General features: G+C 45.0%; 1 protein-coding gene across 22 annotated transcripts in view; it reads left to right on the forward strand.

Moving 5' to 3' along the window:
• Window positions 1-16,879, forward strand: part of COL26A1 (collagen type XXVI alpha 1 chain) — a 194,714-nt gene that overhangs the window by 169,705 nt on the left and 8,130 nt on the right. For all 22 annotated transcript variants that reach the window (XM_021415813.1, XM_021415817.1, XM_021415812.1 and 19 more), the window contains 6 exons: window positions 965-1,009; window positions 4,283-4,399; window positions 5,766-5,918; window positions 10,715-10,807; window positions 12,285-12,346; window positions 14,801-14,863. In XM_021415813.1, coding sequence (XP_021271488.1) covers window positions 965-1,009; window positions 4,283-4,399; window positions 5,766-5,918; window positions 10,715-10,807; window positions 12,285-12,346; window positions 14,801-14,863 — 533 coding nt within the window. The remainder of the gene's footprint in view (window positions 1-964; window positions 1,010-4,282; window positions 4,400-5,765; window positions 5,919-10,714; window positions 10,808-12,284; window positions 12,347-14,800; window positions 14,864-16,879) is intronic.

Here is a 16,879-nt window from a genome sequence, read left to right on the forward strand (position 1 = left end):
ATCAGGCAAGCACTGGGCCATTTCAGGTCAGTACGATGTCTTTCAGCAATTAGAAGTTATCAGTTAAGTTGCTTATTGACATGTGATTGCCTCCTCAATGCCCCAGCTGAGCTCTGCATGCTTTCCTAAAGAGCTCTGGGGACGTTCCATGGATCAGGGTTCACACTTGGCTCCCTTCCCTCCCCACATCAGTTTGCATCTATAATTCAAAGCCAGCCAAAAAACGCACTGTGGATTTCAGTGAAATGTAGGGAATTTAATGCAGTTGGTTTGGGACAATGGGGACTGCCCATTTTGTGTGATTTCAACATGGTTCTGTGACTTGTTGCTTAAAGTTAGCCCCTGGTTCCCTTGCAGCAATTGCAGACCTCAGGAGGTCTTTCAACAAGTGTCATTGTGGATTAGGTAGAAGTCAAACTCGAGTCCCCTGTCTGATTTGAGGCTGAGGAAAGCCAAACTTCTGTCCCTCCCATCACCTTCCTCAGAGTTTTTTGTGACTTACTGCCTATTCTGCCCCACTTCTCCTCTTTCAGCCAAAGCAAATCCACATCCCAGCTTGCATGCTGCCAAGTTTCTAAACCCGATGAACTAAGGGCAGGATGTTGGTACCTAACACAGAGGTGGGTGATAGGGACCGGATGCTTCGAATGTTTCTGGATGACCTTACAGCTCTGAGTTGGCTGATGCCTCTCCAGGCTGAGGTCCAGGAAAACTTGCTACTGTTTGTTAGGGTGGATGTTTCTTTTGTGAGTGACAGGGCTGAGAATAGACAATCATTTAAAAGCACTCAGAGCTGTTGAGACAGCTGTACTGCTGGCCTTTCTGATCAGCTTGTTAATCAACAGGATGCATTTTACTGAGAATTAAGAAAATATATATACTCTAGCCGAGCCAGTTGGCAGCAAGAGACCTAATCTTTCTTATCCTTTTTTTTTTTCTTTTTAACCCTGACCATTTTAATTAGAGCCTAAAGGACACAGAGGTGCAGAGGAGCAGCTAATAACACAGGGTAAGTGAACAGTTTCTCCTATTTCCTCTTTTAAAGCACAAAATGTTGCTGTGCCCAGACCTGTATGTGGTATTTCCCCCCAAAAAAGCAGGAAGGTCCTGTGGCCACGAGCTCTCAGTGATTCAGAGCCTCACAGGTACAGAGAGGCTGGATTTCTTCTTTGGGTTGTATTTGATCATGGGAGGCATACCACCAGGTTTATCATCTCTGAGATGTTCTGTTCCCCCAGCACATGAAGGATGGAACGCGCTGCCTACGGGAGAGGCACCGATGGACACACGGCTAGAGCAAACGTGGCACGTGCTGAGTGATGGGAGAACACACCATTATTACCTTAGTGGTGTGGCCTGCTGGGGGCATGGAGAGCTGCTGGCGATTATCAGGGCATTGATTTGATACACTCAGTACAGAGAATAACATGCTCCTGTCTGTATAGAGACCTCGGAGGTCTCCATAGGAAAGGGAGCAGGTGTTGCGTTGCAGGTTAATGAGAGGGCCAGGAAGAAAATCCAGGCCTCTGCCTGTCTGATTTGGTCTCTAGCAGTAGGATGCTCACCCTCTACCTGTTTAAATTTTTTTTTTTCTTTTCCTGTAGGTTTTTCTTCCATATGTTTTAGGAAATGAAAGCTTTCCAGAGGCTTTGGCTTCTAAAAGCAATGTCACTGCAGCAGAGCTAAGAAATGCCAGCTGCAGATTGGGCCTGCTCGTATTTCCTCCTCCCATCTCCCCCTCTTTTCCCTGAATCCTTCCCTCTTTCTTCTCCCTTTTGCACTTGTCTCTTTTATGCTGGTAACGCCATTTGTCACAAGTATGAGCATTTGCCTGACATGTTACCCAGTGCTGCTTCTCCCACCCTTTCCTTTAGCACTTTCCTCCTTCAGGGAAGTAAGTGCCAGCTTCTTTAAAGCTCCACTGCTGCAGCATGATTGAGGATGCTAGCAGCAAATGATTGCTCTTGGTCTGCAGAAGCTCAAAGGATTGATTTATAAGGATTGAACTGAAGAACTGAGGTTGACTTATATGAGCAAAGAAATGCTTAGACCCATGCTCAGCAGCACAGTGTGTTATGCTTGCAAACCTTGTTTCTGCTGTTCCCTCCGTGCTGGGAAGAGTTTGCTGCAGTAAAGGTGTGATGAGGGGTCTGGTAGAGTGGAAGAAGCTGTTCACAATGCTCTAAGCAAAGGGTCTTGCTCTGATAAATGGGCTCCTGATTGGCCTGAGCTTGCCAAGTGCAGCACCCACTGTGTCAGGTGGGATTTCAGCCTCGATCCATTGAAGGAGCCCCTCTTTCTATTTGCAGAAAAGTCTGCAGCTTGTGTCCTGTGGGGTAAGCAAATCAATCCAAATGAAAGTCTTACCTTAATTCTTGCTTCAGTTCTCAAATTAAATTAGACCTTTGCTGATGACAGAGTAAAACAAAAGTACAGTCATACACTCCCACACAAAACCATTGAAAATCCCATTTCTTTAGTTTGTCGGGTTCCACCGTGGATTAGAGATGGGTGGATTTCATTGCTGTAACAGAAAATATTTTGGACGTCTCTCCAGGATGCTCAAAATGAAGAAAGGAAGAGGAATCTTTCAAGGGGGTGTAGTATTGGGGATTACTGCTTTGCTCTGAGAAACGCACACAGTTTGGATAAATGTCTGTAGAGGAACGTGCTTTTGTGTCCCAAGTGGGCTGTCCCAGAACACTGCAAATCCTGGGAGCCTTGTGTTTTAGTACGGAGCTCTGTTCCCTCAGGGGCCGGCATGGAGGTGCTGCCTGGCCCACTGGTTTCTTTTCTTCCTTCTCTTCGTGCCCATCCATTCCTCTCCACTCCCTGCCCACCACAGGTTCTCCTGCTACTGGTCTCCTCATACCAGGGATGGGGAAAGATGTTGCCTGAAAATGAATCAAATCTGTGCTCCGCTGGGTTGTTCTTGAATGTAAAATATAGACAGAGACTTGAAATCTGAATGTGCTGAACCTTGAACTCAGCCAGATCTTCCTCTGGCTTTGTAGTGCATGTCTGCTACCGCTTTCAAAAGCTCTTTGGTAGCCCAGAAACCAGGAACCTGTGACTCTGTTAATGCCTTTATTGTAACTATTAACCACTTAATCTGAGCAGACAGAATAACTCGCCCACCTCTCTAAGGTATTAGAGGCTTTACTGATGTTTGCAGAGCATTTAAGTATATCTTTCCAAAGCAGCTCTGACCTTCATGAGCAAAAGGCACAGTGTTTTTCTGTTTTACTGTACAATTGCCAATTGTTGTTACTGTTTTGACAGCGTAGAGGAAGCGACATTAAGGTTTTATTTAACATCATCAGAAATAGTCACTTCCAGATTATGAATGCTACCTGCATCTTTCTTAGGCTTAGGTAGGCTTCTCTACATAGACTGATAGAGATGCCAAGGGGCTGTAATTACTGCATAACTGGTATTCCAGGTGGGCTTTCTCAGCATCCTACCTATTGATATAAATTAATAACATCTCGTTACTTCAAAATGTGGGTGCATTCATTTCACTTGGGGATAAAAAATGTTTGTTCACAGCATGGTGCACTCGTTAGATAAATGAAAACAGGAGAAAACAAGGAAACATTTTTGACACAGAATCTCTGGGTGGTATGTATATGCTAACCAGACCAAGGGGGAGAACAGGGCTTGATTTGCTCTTGCAAATATTGTAGAGTGGGTTGGGTTGGAAGGACCTTAAAGCCCATCCAGTTCCAACCTCCCTGCCATGGGCTGGTTGCCCCCCACCAGGTCAGGCTGGCCTTGGACACCTCCAGGGATGGGGCACCCATAGCTCTCTGGGCAGCCTGTTCAATATATTTTACGTATGATATATTTTATGTATTCTGATATGTGGAGACAACCATGGAGCTGATGTGCCTGTCTGGATGAGGCTAGCAAAGGACAGCATGAGGGAGCAGCCAGAGCCTGCCCGGAGCTGTTCAGACCTTGAGGTGGGACAGCTGCACACTCAGGTTGGCTCTGAGTGGCACATTCCAGCTGAGGAGCACATCATGCTGACTGCTGCAGGTGGCCCTGTGCACGGGGATGCACACATTTCTTTAAAGACTAGAAGGAGAAGAGGGAAGCAAGGTCCAGTCTGGCTCTTCTCCTCCGTATGCTGGCCAGCTCTTGCCACCAGTACAGCCTGCACAAAGCTGCATTTCTTCCCCTTGCAGAGTCCCTCTCCACTGGTTTCTAGGTTGCTAAAGACTTTCTGATCTCAGTAGTGTCTTAATCCCTAACTGATTTCCTCTCTGGTTGTCTTCAGGGCTGCCAGGACAGGTTGGTCCTCCAGGCCCAGTTGGACCAACTGGTCTTCCAGGACCACCAGGACCAAAAGGAGAGAAGGGACAGCCAGGGGAGAGGGGCCCAGCGGGGCCACCAGGTAAGTCCCAGGGGAGGGCAGGGCATGACAGGAGATATTTCACGTTGTGCAAACTGTCTGTGCAAACAGATCACAGAAGAATCGGACGCACACAATGTTGAGATTTCAGTTTATATTAAATCCATTCCTTGAAGTCCCCTGAGCACTGAACTCAGCCAGCAGCCCTCAGAGTGGGTACCAGCTGCATGGAGAGCAGTGACAGTCCCTGGGATTTCCTATGGAGCTGGGGAGGACTTGTCCCAGAAAGCAGAACAGCAGGATCGTGTTTTCCCATCCTGCTCAGGAGCTCTGAAAACCAGTCTCCAATCTGTCAGCCTTTGGAAAAGAGCATTTCCTGTTCAACCCTCTCACTGTGTGCCTGTTTTAACTGCCTTTTTTTCTCCATCATTTGTGTCAAGCTGTCAGATGCCAGAATGTCAAACTAATGATGCTATTGTATGCTAAGGGAAAAGGTTATGAGGCCATTCTTTCACAGTGCACTCCATTCCCGAGCTCAGAGACTTTCTACATCCCCTAAATCTTTTGATGAAGGCGATACTACACGATAGGTGCCAGACCTCAGCCTCTGTGCTTTGCCTGCATTTGAAAGGCAGTGCCTTGTAAATCTGAGCTCAGGAGAGGTTTAAAACTTGGAGAGTGCCTTAAAATGCGAGAGCGGCTCTGAACTCTTTTTTGGCATTTTCTGGCAAACTGTCAATGGCTGGTCTTGCCAAAGATGTGTCTGCCTTTCGGTTTCTCCATTTGCAACAAGAGCTTTCCGGCCCCAAAGGAAGCAGAATTGATTTGCTGCTGGACTGATGGTTTCTGTTGCTATTTCTGTGCTTTTGTGGTGGCAAGGTGACATACAGGTGTACCTGGAGGGGAAGAGCTGCCTTTAGTTTCTTGCTCAGTTTCAGGGAGAGTTTTTTTTTTTTACTTTTTGAGCTTTGTAGCACCTTTGAGCCAAGTAAGGCCATTTGCTTTTCATAGGAAAAAGCCAAAGGGAATAAGCTTCCCAATTTTCAATATTTTTTCCCCCGATTCCCACAGTTAAAGTTCAGGGCAGAAATTCTCTGTTTACAAGGAGGGCAAGAATATGCTGTGATATTCCCAGACCATGGTAGGACCTGCTGAGAGGGCATCTGTTGTTTAACAGAAATAATTCTGAGACCAAATTGCTATCCCTTTATCTTTTTTCTCTGCATGTTTTACATCTCCATCACATCTGGCAGTGGTGAGTATTTTCAGGTAGCATTTCTCTTCTGTCCTTGAGGAATTATTACTACCTAGACTCTTCCTTCCAGGAACGAATGGGCTTCCTATTGCTTTTTACACCCATTAGCACATCTTCAAGTGCACTAACAGATCCTCTCCTGCCTCTGCACAGGGCTGCTGGGACCTCAAGGACCGAGAGGACTTCCAGGAGAAACCGGGATTCCAGGTCCCCCAGGTCCTCCAGGGCCACCTGCCACCCCGAGCCTCCCTCTTACCTTCCAGCAAGGGGTTCTCTACTCCCTCCAGCCCACAGCTGAAAAAGAAAGTAAGCTACTTTCTCTGTTTCCATTTTTGTTTCTGGTACATCAGCAGAATGGACAGGCCCAGAGCAGCTCAGCTCTTCTTCCCACCTTCCCTGTTGGGCTCTGCCAGGGCTCTGCCTTCCCTAGAAGCAGCAAGATGAGCTGCCTCTGTTGTGTGGGTCCCTTAGAAATTCCTGTACAAGATGAAACACGGCTAAAGAAATACAGCATGTCTGGCCAGTTAGGTGCTGGTGCAATGAAACTGAACGGTTGTGAGACCTCTTGGTGCTGCTATTGCAGTACTACAGGGCTCGGGGATATTCAGAAATGAGCAACTACTAAATGTTTGCATCTCTGAAATTATATAACATAACAAGGACATCTGTTCAATGCAGCTCTTTTCCTGCCCCTGCAGACATGTCTCCCCACCTGTGTTTTTGGCACGTCATCCTATATCCATGCAAAACACAGAACTGTGGACTCAAAAGCCCAGACCAAGACTGTAATTTATCCCTTCCCTATGGCTGGAGGGTCAGGGTTTCTTTGAGCTTATGGTGATTTTAAAGATATATTTACTTGATTTGTGTTGTGCATGGCAAGAAAAGGCTTCCTTGGAACGGCACGTCATGCACTCTTATCTGAGCAGTCATATTCAGGCTTGATCGGATTTCTTCTGGTCTGGTCTTGTGTTGCTGGCATCTAATAATGATAAAGGAGAACTCGGAACGTATCTCTGCTTGGCGTGTAAACCCCTGGAGCCCCAGCTCTGCTGGTCTCCCATCTCCACTCCCCCAAACTTCAGCTGTGCCTTTTCCCCATCTCCTCTGCTCACTTCCAGCTTCAAAGTGCAGTTGTATTACTTACAGCCAAGGATTAGTAAATTTCCCTGTGTCTGATGGCTTTCTAGAGCCTTCCTTTTCCTTCCACCCACTCCTCTCTCCAGACTCCTTTTCCTGAAAGTGAACAGATGTAGTTTTAATTTGGAAAGAACTTTAACAGCTCTATTTTATATTGAGTTACTTAAATCATACGGACAAGATTAAATTAATTGTGGTTCAACGCTAAGGCTTTTCACAAAATGTAGATTGAGCTGCTGCATTCCTTAGTCTTCTAACAAAGAGGGTTCTGCATTCAGTCTTTTATTCCAGAGGATCCCGGAGGATGGTTTTGGTACTGCCACAGCCCCCTTCCTCCAGCCACTCTTTAAGTTAAACTCCTGCAAGATGATGGATAGGCTTAACAGCTTGCAAAGACACTGATTGCATGGCCTTCCCAGCTAATGTGTGAGAAGGGTAAACACTGTATTGTCCCAAAATGGGAAGTAGATAAACAGGTGGATAAATATCTGTATTAATTCAGCCACCACTGGGCAGCAGCAGGCTCCTGTATGGACATGAGGTTTGTAAGTAAATGGTGACTGCTGCACCCTGGGGCAGCGCTGTACTTTTCCTACCTGTAGTGGATTTCTTGGTGAAGGAAGAGTAGCCAGGACACTTATCTCAGCAATGTGCTGCTTCATTTATCTACTCTGGGGAGAACTAAGCAGCTGATGTAGCCTAGAGGTTTCCAAATGAAGGCCTAATCCTGTATGAAATTAAAATACTGCAGTTGCAGAGAGTGGCACTGGTGGAGCTGACAAGCTCTTTCTCCTGCACTTATAACTCTGCTCATGTAAGAAGCAGAAAGCTCTGTACTCCCTGGTGTTTTCTGTAGCAGAGGACTGATTAAATAAATGAGTGTTACCTGCTAACTGGTGCTTGGACAGAGCAGACAGCACAGGCCTTCCACCTTGTGCAGCTGCCATGCCCTCTGCCAGCCACTGACAGCTTTATCCCAAACCCCACATCTGAAACATTCAGGAAAGTTGCTCTGCCCCACTCACACTTCCCAGGGTCACCTCTGCCCCTCCTTTAGCTTTCAGTAGTGGGTGAGTGAGCCAGGCAGTGCCAACTCCTGCACAATGACCACTCACCAAAGCGCAGGAGTCAGAAGCGTGCAGCAGGGCTTGTGTGCATGGGGCACATAATTCATCCAGTTTCTTCCAGGGCACAGGCAGGGCTCTGTAGTGTTCGGTGGAGGTGAAATTTCTTCTAGATGTGTACAGCAAAGACTGCGTTAGACAAATGGAACAAGCTGGCTTTGTTGGTGTACTGACATGGGGTATGTAAGGCCAAAATATATAACAAGTTCTGTTGTTTAAGAGAAAAAAATCTCAATACGGGTCTGCCAGTATAAGTCATCTGCATGGTCATGGTAAAGTTATGCAATATTGAGACCATTTTCTTACAAAATGTAATGTTTTCCTTACGTGCTGGCTGATTTTGCCTACCACAGGTTGGTGGAAAGCTGATCCTCAACAGCCAATAAAGCTTAGCCTTGCAAATCCTGCATAGGTTTTCCTTTTCTTTTTTTTTTTCTTTTTTAATGGAGCACATCTGAAAACTATAAACACAAGATTCCAGCTGCTGACAGCAGAGGGAAGCATATTCCTGGTAATGGGCATGTGCACCCACAGAGATGTGAGAAAGCTGTATTGGATTATTATTAATACTGCAGCGTTCAGTTCCGCCTGAGCATGGTTAATGCATGTGCCTTTATTAATCACAATAAGTTCTTGTTGGCAATGTTTATCAGTAGGCACAAGCCAAAAATGGGGAGACATTTTCTCACAGTTTCACAGTGCGGTGGTAAAGAAATTGGTCCCAGTTGTCTCCCTCCAGATCAGGTAGCAGAAAGAAATTAGGACAGGATTACTTCATTTCCATCCTGTCTCAACAAATCAAGCTTATAAAGGGGGAATTTATCCCTTAGTCAGAAACATGAGATACGAGCCAGAAGCTGACTGCCCTGCCCCTCTGCTGGGGCTGCTGCTGCAGCGTTGCTTTCCTTCTCTGCCACTTGCAAATGAATGCATCAGGTACGTGGTGTAGAGTACTGAACTGGAACTGAGACGCTGCTCTCTTCTGTGTCACAGTCACCAAATCGCCTTTCATAAATAACTTTGAGTCCAGTAGGTCTAATGTCAGGATTTGCGGGGTATAAATCCGTCATCGTAATAATGTACCACTTCGTAGGAATGTTTTGTAACCCAAATGCTTATTCCTGGTTTTCCTCCAGCAGTAATTAAATCCCAGTTCATTTGTAGCCTATCCTCTCCTCCTCTCCGTGGATGCGCATTTCATTTTGTTGGCTGCTTGTTCTTTAAAAACAAAAGACTGCAGTTGCTCTTCGATGCTCATTTCCCAATCTCATCTTCCACCCAAGCCATGATGGATTTTGACATGGTCAAATAAAACTCAAATTAATTGGATTACACACTTCACTTGGGTACCTTCCCTTCTGAACATGAAAACAGTCTCAGCTGTTTTGTTTCAGGGCTGTGAAGAGGGGAAGATGGATGGGTCTGGAAACAATAGTCAAAGAAATACCTGTTTGTATTCAGGCTTTAGGCTCGAAATTTGGTTCTCAGAGGGACCTGGGTTAGATCTCGTGCTGCTCTGCTGCCAGGAAGGCATTGCAGACGTGTACTGTCGTCCCTGGCAGTTAAAAAGATTTCACCATTTCCCTTGGAGCTGATTTCAAACAAGGACATTGAACGTTTTCTCTGTTGTTGCCAGTGCTCCAGAAGTCGAAAAGGCTTCGTGATGTGTCTGATAATGTTTCTGGAGATTTCACAGTATGTTGTTTTGGCTGGATCCTGCAGAGAAAACAAACATCCTTCCCATCTTCCTGGTACTATTTGATATTCTCATCAGTCGAGCAGTGAGCCGTCTGAAGTATTTTACACCTGCAAAAAGTTCCCCAGAATTTCAGCATAATGAGTTAAAGGGATGGGTGAAAGGGAACACCAGTGTGTTTGAGGTCGTGGGCAGGAGGAGATGGGCGTTCTTCATTTTGGTGGCCTCCAGATGTGGGAAGTGTGGACTTCACAGAGGGCTGACCGAGAGTCAAGATCTCCAGGCAGGTTAGATGCATCAGGAAACCTGCTGTTGGTTCTATAGCACCAGTCAGGAGAATGGATTGGGAATCATCATAGCATCAGGACATGGGGGTTCCCTTCCTTGCTTTGTGTTATTGGTGTCTTTGCCAGTTGTGGAATTTTCGTGCCTTAGTTTCCACAGCTGTCAAGTAGTGTTGTGGGATGCTCAGATGAAAGATGCTGCCACTCAGATACCCCACAGACTGCTGGCACGCTGCGGTGCAGGTCCGCAGGGAACGGCATTGTTGGTTGTGGTTTTGGTGTTGCAACAAATAAATAGGGGTTGTTTTTATTTCATATGTAGCTGTATTTTTTTCTCTTCAGCTACCAACTGAAGTGGTAAGCCCAGTGGTTCAAAGATGTGAACAGCTACAGGCTGACGAGCTTTACTCCCAACAGGAGACGACTAAGAAAGATGTGCAGAAGCATAACATTCCTCCAGTTTCTGCTAATGGCTTCCCTCTCCCTGCTCTGCTCCCATCTCCACCTGTTCCCCAGACCTGCACAAGCTGGCCAGTTGAATTCCTAAAATAATTATACTGTACAGTGCAGAGCTACTCTTAAACTGCTTCAGCATCCCAAAGGCAATACAGTATGGGTGTGCAGGAACACCAGCTTTTGGACAGAAAGGACAATTCTTCAGGGCTTAGCAGAGGTGGGATGGGATCTGGGGGATACAGCCTGTGCTCTTGGAGAGCAGAAGGCAATTGCTTCTGAGTCCAGATCCAGAAGCGCAGCCTGCCCTTCGCCAGCAACGGGCGCCAGAGGATTTTGGAGAGGAGTCCTGGGACTGGACAGCTCTTGCTGCAGGGGCACTGACTGTTCTGCTTCTTAACACAGATGGAGAACCCCAGTTGGCCTCCACCGTCATAGATACCATCATGGCTGGCCTGCCAGGACCACGGGGAGCCCCGGGCCCCATGGGACCCCCAGGTAATGCACTCAGTTGAGCTCTGAAGTTGTAATGATGGGGAAGAGGAGCAAAAGAATCCGAGGGAGAGTGGAAGTGCGCTGTGGGGTGCCTGCAGGGAAAGCAGGTGGTTTTCAGCAGAAGGGCTGTGGAGCCATGGGTCCAGAAGTGGGAAGGATGGCAAGAAGTAACCAGTTCTTATCTGTTGATAGAGGTAGATTTTTCTATAAACTTCTAATGTTTCCTCGCTGCTTTGATAGGACACACCCCGAGAAGGGAATAATTGAAGAGTGCCTTTAAGAATGGGTTGTCCCGTGAATTCCTCTGTGAGAGCAGAGCTGTTCTCACTGCTGGTGCAGCCCTGTCTCGTTGCTGTAGAGCTCTGCTGAGCAGGATCTGACCAGCTGTTCTCAGTGATATCTCTGCAGACTTTGGAGCTGGTTTGAGCTACTCCAGATTTGCACCAGTATAACTGAGATCAGAATCTAGGACCAAAATTCAGTGGTAAATCTTCTGTTTCTCAGTGCTGATGGGTGGCTTAAATGATAATATTCCTGCAGACATCAGCATTTCCCTGTATGATGCATGTTTAAGAGTGAACTCCCATCAGTTGCAGAAAAGACTTTTCCTTTCATTATGAGGGCCTTTAATTTATCCTTCAGTTCCTTTATTCTCTGGCTTAAGCATTTGTATGGTGCATTAATGATTGAGGCTAATTCAGCTGTACTTTGTATATCATGTCTGCATTGTTTCATCTCAAGGGTTGTGACAACCAAAGCAGAGAGGAGTATTACTAAATTCAGACTAAGCAAATATTCTGTCTCTCATTTCCAGGTACAATTTAACAGCTGCAGTTGGGATGTAATTATTTTTCCAAAAGTAATGAATTTGTTCTGTGACTATAAAGCAATTTGACCTGTTCAGGCAGTGTTTAACATGTCCTGGCAAAGCAGACTCTTCCGTGATACAGACTTAAAAAGAAGTTTTTTGCTACTGGAGTGAGCATGCAAAGAACAAAAGAGTGCTTTGCTTTGCCACAGTTGGCTTCTTGTTCTGGTTACATCCAACCTCTGTGTCCTTAGTGTCCATCAGCACCAGAGACAGACTCATGCAGGCTTGCAGACCTCCCTGACCACCTACAGGACTTCCTCCATTTCAAAAACAGCAGTCTGCTCTGATGTTTCGTGGATCTAGCTTAAGATTTCTTCAGGGCTGTTATTTTAAACAATGGAAATGCAGCATCTTTGCTGGCATCCTTCCTGCCTCTCTTCACCTTCTTTTCCTCCCAGAGCTCTTAGGTCTTCCCTAGAGCATAAGGATGTGATGTTAGGATATGGGTGTCCAAGAATCCAGTGTATGATGTAGTACTTATGTTCTGTAGTCCTGGGATCAGTGAATGGCTGCCACCCACTGAAAGATGAAGTAGTACAGTAAAAGGAAATGCATATGTTTGGAATTTAAGATCTCCTTAAGATTGTCTCAATTGATGATTCCCACCAGGACCACCAGGTGCATCGGGACCCAAAGGGCCCCCAGGACCGATTGGAGCCCCTGGATCACAAGTAAGGGTTTTCCTGCTTTGGGCTGGGAGGCGGAGTTGGGGGGTAGGTGCAAAGCATCTTCTCATTGCAGAAAGAGGGTGATTACTATCTAGGTCTTGGATATAATGTCTTGTTCCTCATGAAATCCTGTGATTTTAATACCCATTTTTCATACTGAACTGGGATGAGAAGTTGAAATGTTTATACTTCCCAGGTTTTCCCTCAGTCATAACAACACATCTTGCTGTTACTGCGTCAAAACATTTCACCGTAGCCTGAGTTGATGCAAAGGATTTGACGTGGGCTTTACTAACATTGTGACAGAAAAATACTGCATTTCCTGTGGAACACATAAAAGAGTAAAAATGTATTATTGAGAATTCACCAGTTCACCAAGGTGAATTTCTTCATCCTAATTTACTGGAAATAGCACTTTCCATTCAGTATAAACATCACAAATTGCGATCAGTTTGATTGATTAGATATTGATACCAAAACTGGGGAGGGGAGGATAATTATAGAGGGTTGTAAACTCACTCAAAAGAATTTATTATGATGGAAGGGCAAAGAAGCTGCATGGATGAAAAAAAACAAGTTGAAAGAATGGAGGTTATGATAAATAATGAGCAGCCAAACTGCTCCAGATGGTGGTTGGCTGATACAACAGGACTCCAGTTTGGGAAGAGTATTTCTTACTGTAGAGGTAAACCAGTGACATCAAATATTTCAATATATTAGGTATCTTACCTGACTAAAGAGATAAAAGTGACTGAAGAGAACAGAAGAGAGGGAAAGGTGAAGTAATTTAGACGATGGATGTAACTTAGATCCTGATATGACAGGTTTGGGATTGCTAGAAATTAGAGGAAGGAGACTTTTACTGTGTATTTATTAATCACTTTGAAGAAGCAATGGGAGCAGGTTAGTGAAATTTTGCCAGTGTAGCAGAATCATTTCAATTAGTGAATGCTCTGGAGAGCGGTGAGAAACTCCAGATAGATATGAACACAGTGGGAAATTTGGCAGCAAAATGACAGTTGCAGTTTAACGTGATTAAATATAAGGCAATTCACAATTCATAAATAGGTTCTTTAATAGAGTCTGGCTTTTTCACATGCGGCACACATTATAAATTTTTTATTTTTAACAACAGACTTGTTTAATTCAGTGTTCTTTGAGCATCCCTGTGCAAACACGCACTGAAATCGAATGTTGAGAGCTGTCAAGTGCAGGGGTCACCTATGGACACTTGAGCTTTGCTCACGCTGCTTTTTGACGTAAGGCCAAGTTTGCTCTGTGCCCTACCTTGTTTGCCAGCCCTAGTTAACCTCCTATATCACACTTGTATTTCTGCTTCTTTTGTGGGCCCAGGGGTGGTGTAGCTAAGCTGTGAGGTTGGTGGTGAGCTGGTTGGACTGACTGCAGGGAAGGAGCAACTTGTTAATGGTGAGCAGTGCTGCCTCCCAGATGAAGCTGGGAGAGTGCTTCTCCTTTAGACCCTCAGAACACTAAAACTGGAAGAGCGTTCCTCCCACAGCCCCTTGAAACACTAAGGCCTGACTTTGTTGAGCCACGTAACCACAGGCTGAGGTTCCTGGCAGCTGTGCTAGAAAACCCATTTCTCTGGATGCTGAGAGGTGGTGGCTCCTGGGGGCTGTTGTTAAACAAATCAGCTTGAAGCAGCAGCTGCCTGGAGTGGAGCTGGGGTTCCTTGTGCTGCAGTCTCCAAGGAGATGTTCAAGTCACTTGAGGTGGAAAAAAGCATCTTGCATATGGTCGTGTGGAGCTGGCATGCTGAATATAAACAAACAATATTGTTCTCTTCCTGCCCGGTTTAAAACTGTGACTTCACTGGGTGGGTACTTTAAGAATTTGGATCGATTTTTGCAAAGCAGTTCAATTAGTAGAAGTCCGAAGACAATGCCCTTCATAACCATTGGTGACTTGCTTTATAGATTTACTCAACCCAGGGAGCAAAATTATTAGGAGAGATTGGGCTTAATTTGAAAATTGTTTATTAGGGTGAGTGAATCGCTTCAAAATAATTTCCACTGCACAATCCAATTAATTTTCAGGTATGTATGCTTACTCATGCCACCCACTGAGGCAATTATGAAGAGGGGGGAAAGCAGTGGGGATTTTTAGGTTAACCATACCATCTATTTGCTAATTTCTTCTCAGTCACTGAGAACAAGAACTATCCTGTCACATTGACCCTTCACAAAACGTTGTATCAGTAGCATGCAGTTCATTAAAAGACCTAAAGAGAGGGATATGTAGAAAATATAAGGCTCAAGATATCTGCAAAAAAAGCTTCCATTGTTGTTGCTTGACGGCAAACAAGAATCCAGCCCAATCACTTAATGAGTATATAAGGTTTACAGAAGCTGAGGATCACTGGGAAATGTATTGGCTATATCTTCATAATGGATGCACAATAGAAAGTAATTTCTTCTTGTCCTGCATCTCTTCCAGGGCTTACCAGGCTCTCCAGGACAACCTGGGCCCAAAGGCTCCAAAGGAGACCGAGGAGAGAGGGTAAGGTTTTATGTACGTGGAGGGATTCCCAGCAAGATCTGGGTGAATGCCTTAGAAATTTATACGAGCCTTTCAAATTCCATGGGATTGCAGCCATGACCAATTTTAAATGCAGAGTTTCTAAGTCTTTTGCAAAAAAAAAGCAACAAGATGAGGGTTTCCTGTACAGATAAAAGCCTGAATGATTTTACACAGAGTCTGGTGTTCCCTAAAGAGATACAGGTAATAAATACCTGGAATGTAAAACCTGGCAGAGGCAAGCCTTCTTCTGCCAACCAAAGCTCTTTAGTGTGGACTTTTTAGATGTTCTGACTTCTTCCATCTGTGAGAGTAATGCAGTAAAAGCTCATCAGACTTCTCCTGAACCAAAGCCGTTCCCCGGGTCAAGAGGTGCTCTTAATTTATTTAGAAACTTTGCTATACCTCCGTCCTCGATGGGCTACAACAAATGGTAATACCTGTAGCAAGAAGAGCTGTTTGAATATTATTTCCAAGCTGGTGAAATTTAGGAAATAATAGAGAAAAGTCTAACATGTCAGATCCCCACTCCAGCATTTAAGGAAGGGTTTCAGATGGCACTTCGGCCTACAGCTGTTTCTGTCAAGCTTACTCTCCAAAAGGCCACGGTCTTAGAAATTGTCTCTGAGAAGCACTAGGGACACAAAATCACCTGAGAACTTGGTGCAATCATTCAGCAATTAGATCTGCAAAGTTGTGCAAGTGGGCACAGATGGACTGTGGAGCACTGCTAAGACCCTACTGTGGAACGGAGTCAAAGAATTAAAGAAAGAGATAAGAAAAATGTTGGCTGGTACCTGTTTTAAAAAAAAAGTGTCTGCACTGGTGGCTACATAGGCATGCTCCTGTGCTGCAGCAGTAGGGAACAAATTCCATTTCCTTCCAAGTGCCACTTTTACCATCACATTGGAGGTCACTGCCTGCAGGTAGGTAGCTGTAGATGATGTGCATCTCTTTTTCTCCTTCATTTCTGCTCACTCTTCCAATCCAAAAAGCAGAGGGGTGTCTGAAAGAGCTAAGAAAGGCAAATACAAATTGGTTAACTCCTATTTGATGACTTTTCGAATTCCTGAGAATAACTAGTGAAATACCTGGGTTATGCTCCTCTGTCCAGACTGTGCAAGGCAAGCAAGCCCCAGGTGGGATGTTTGGTTCTCTCCTGAGGGACTTCGCACGATGGAGAGGGGATTTCTGAGAATGGAGCACATATGCTTTCAATTGAGCATCTTTGCCCATTTTATGGGTTCTCGGTCCCCATTCTCACATAAGAAATCACCTGAAAAATAGAGAGCACTTTAAGTGACAACATCTTACGCAGGTCACCCACTTTGGGCATTAACTGGTTTTACTAATAGATTAGACTCTGATGCATTTCTGGGCCTAGAGTTTAAGGTTCTAATTAAGAGTGAAACTGTAGCTGATGAGATTTCAGTACAGGATAGCCACTACAGCTCATCACCATTAAATGCTAACTTTCAGTTTAAAAAGAAAAGAAGAAAGCATGCCATTTGGCAAGGTGTCTGGTTTCCATCCAGGAAACTGGTAAGAGCTCATCCTCAGTGATTCCCTTAACGTGGTGCTTTAGTTCGTGGTTGGTCATATTGCTAAGACTGTTACTGCACTTCCTTTGAAACAAAAGCTGTGATGCACAGTGTCCATTCAGTACAGACAAATACTTGAGACTCTGATCTCATTCCTTCCTCGTACATATTCAGAACTGTGGCTCTCCTTCTAGTTTTGGGACAAATGAGATTTTCAAATACACAATGCTTTGCTAAATAGAAAAATGCTATTTCCTGTCCTTTCTTTCCTAGCATGGAAAGCAGAGCTGATCGCTTTTTCTGGCAGAATTTCTGTAGGACGTTCTGTGTGCTTTTTGTCTTTTGTGAGCGTGGATTTGAATGCTGGTTTTGACAACTACATGCTGCAATTTGGGGTTTGGTGGATACAAATTAGGGCTGGCTTTACACAGAGCGGAGGAGCTGTGCAGCTGCAAAG

Source organism: Numida meleagris, chromosome 18, assembly GCF_002078875.1.
Source record: "Numida meleagris isolate 19003 breed g44 Domestic line chromosome 18, NumMel1.0, whole genome shotgun sequence".
Taxonomy (NCBI): Eukaryota; Metazoa; Chordata; class Aves; order Galliformes; family Numididae; genus Numida; species Numida meleagris.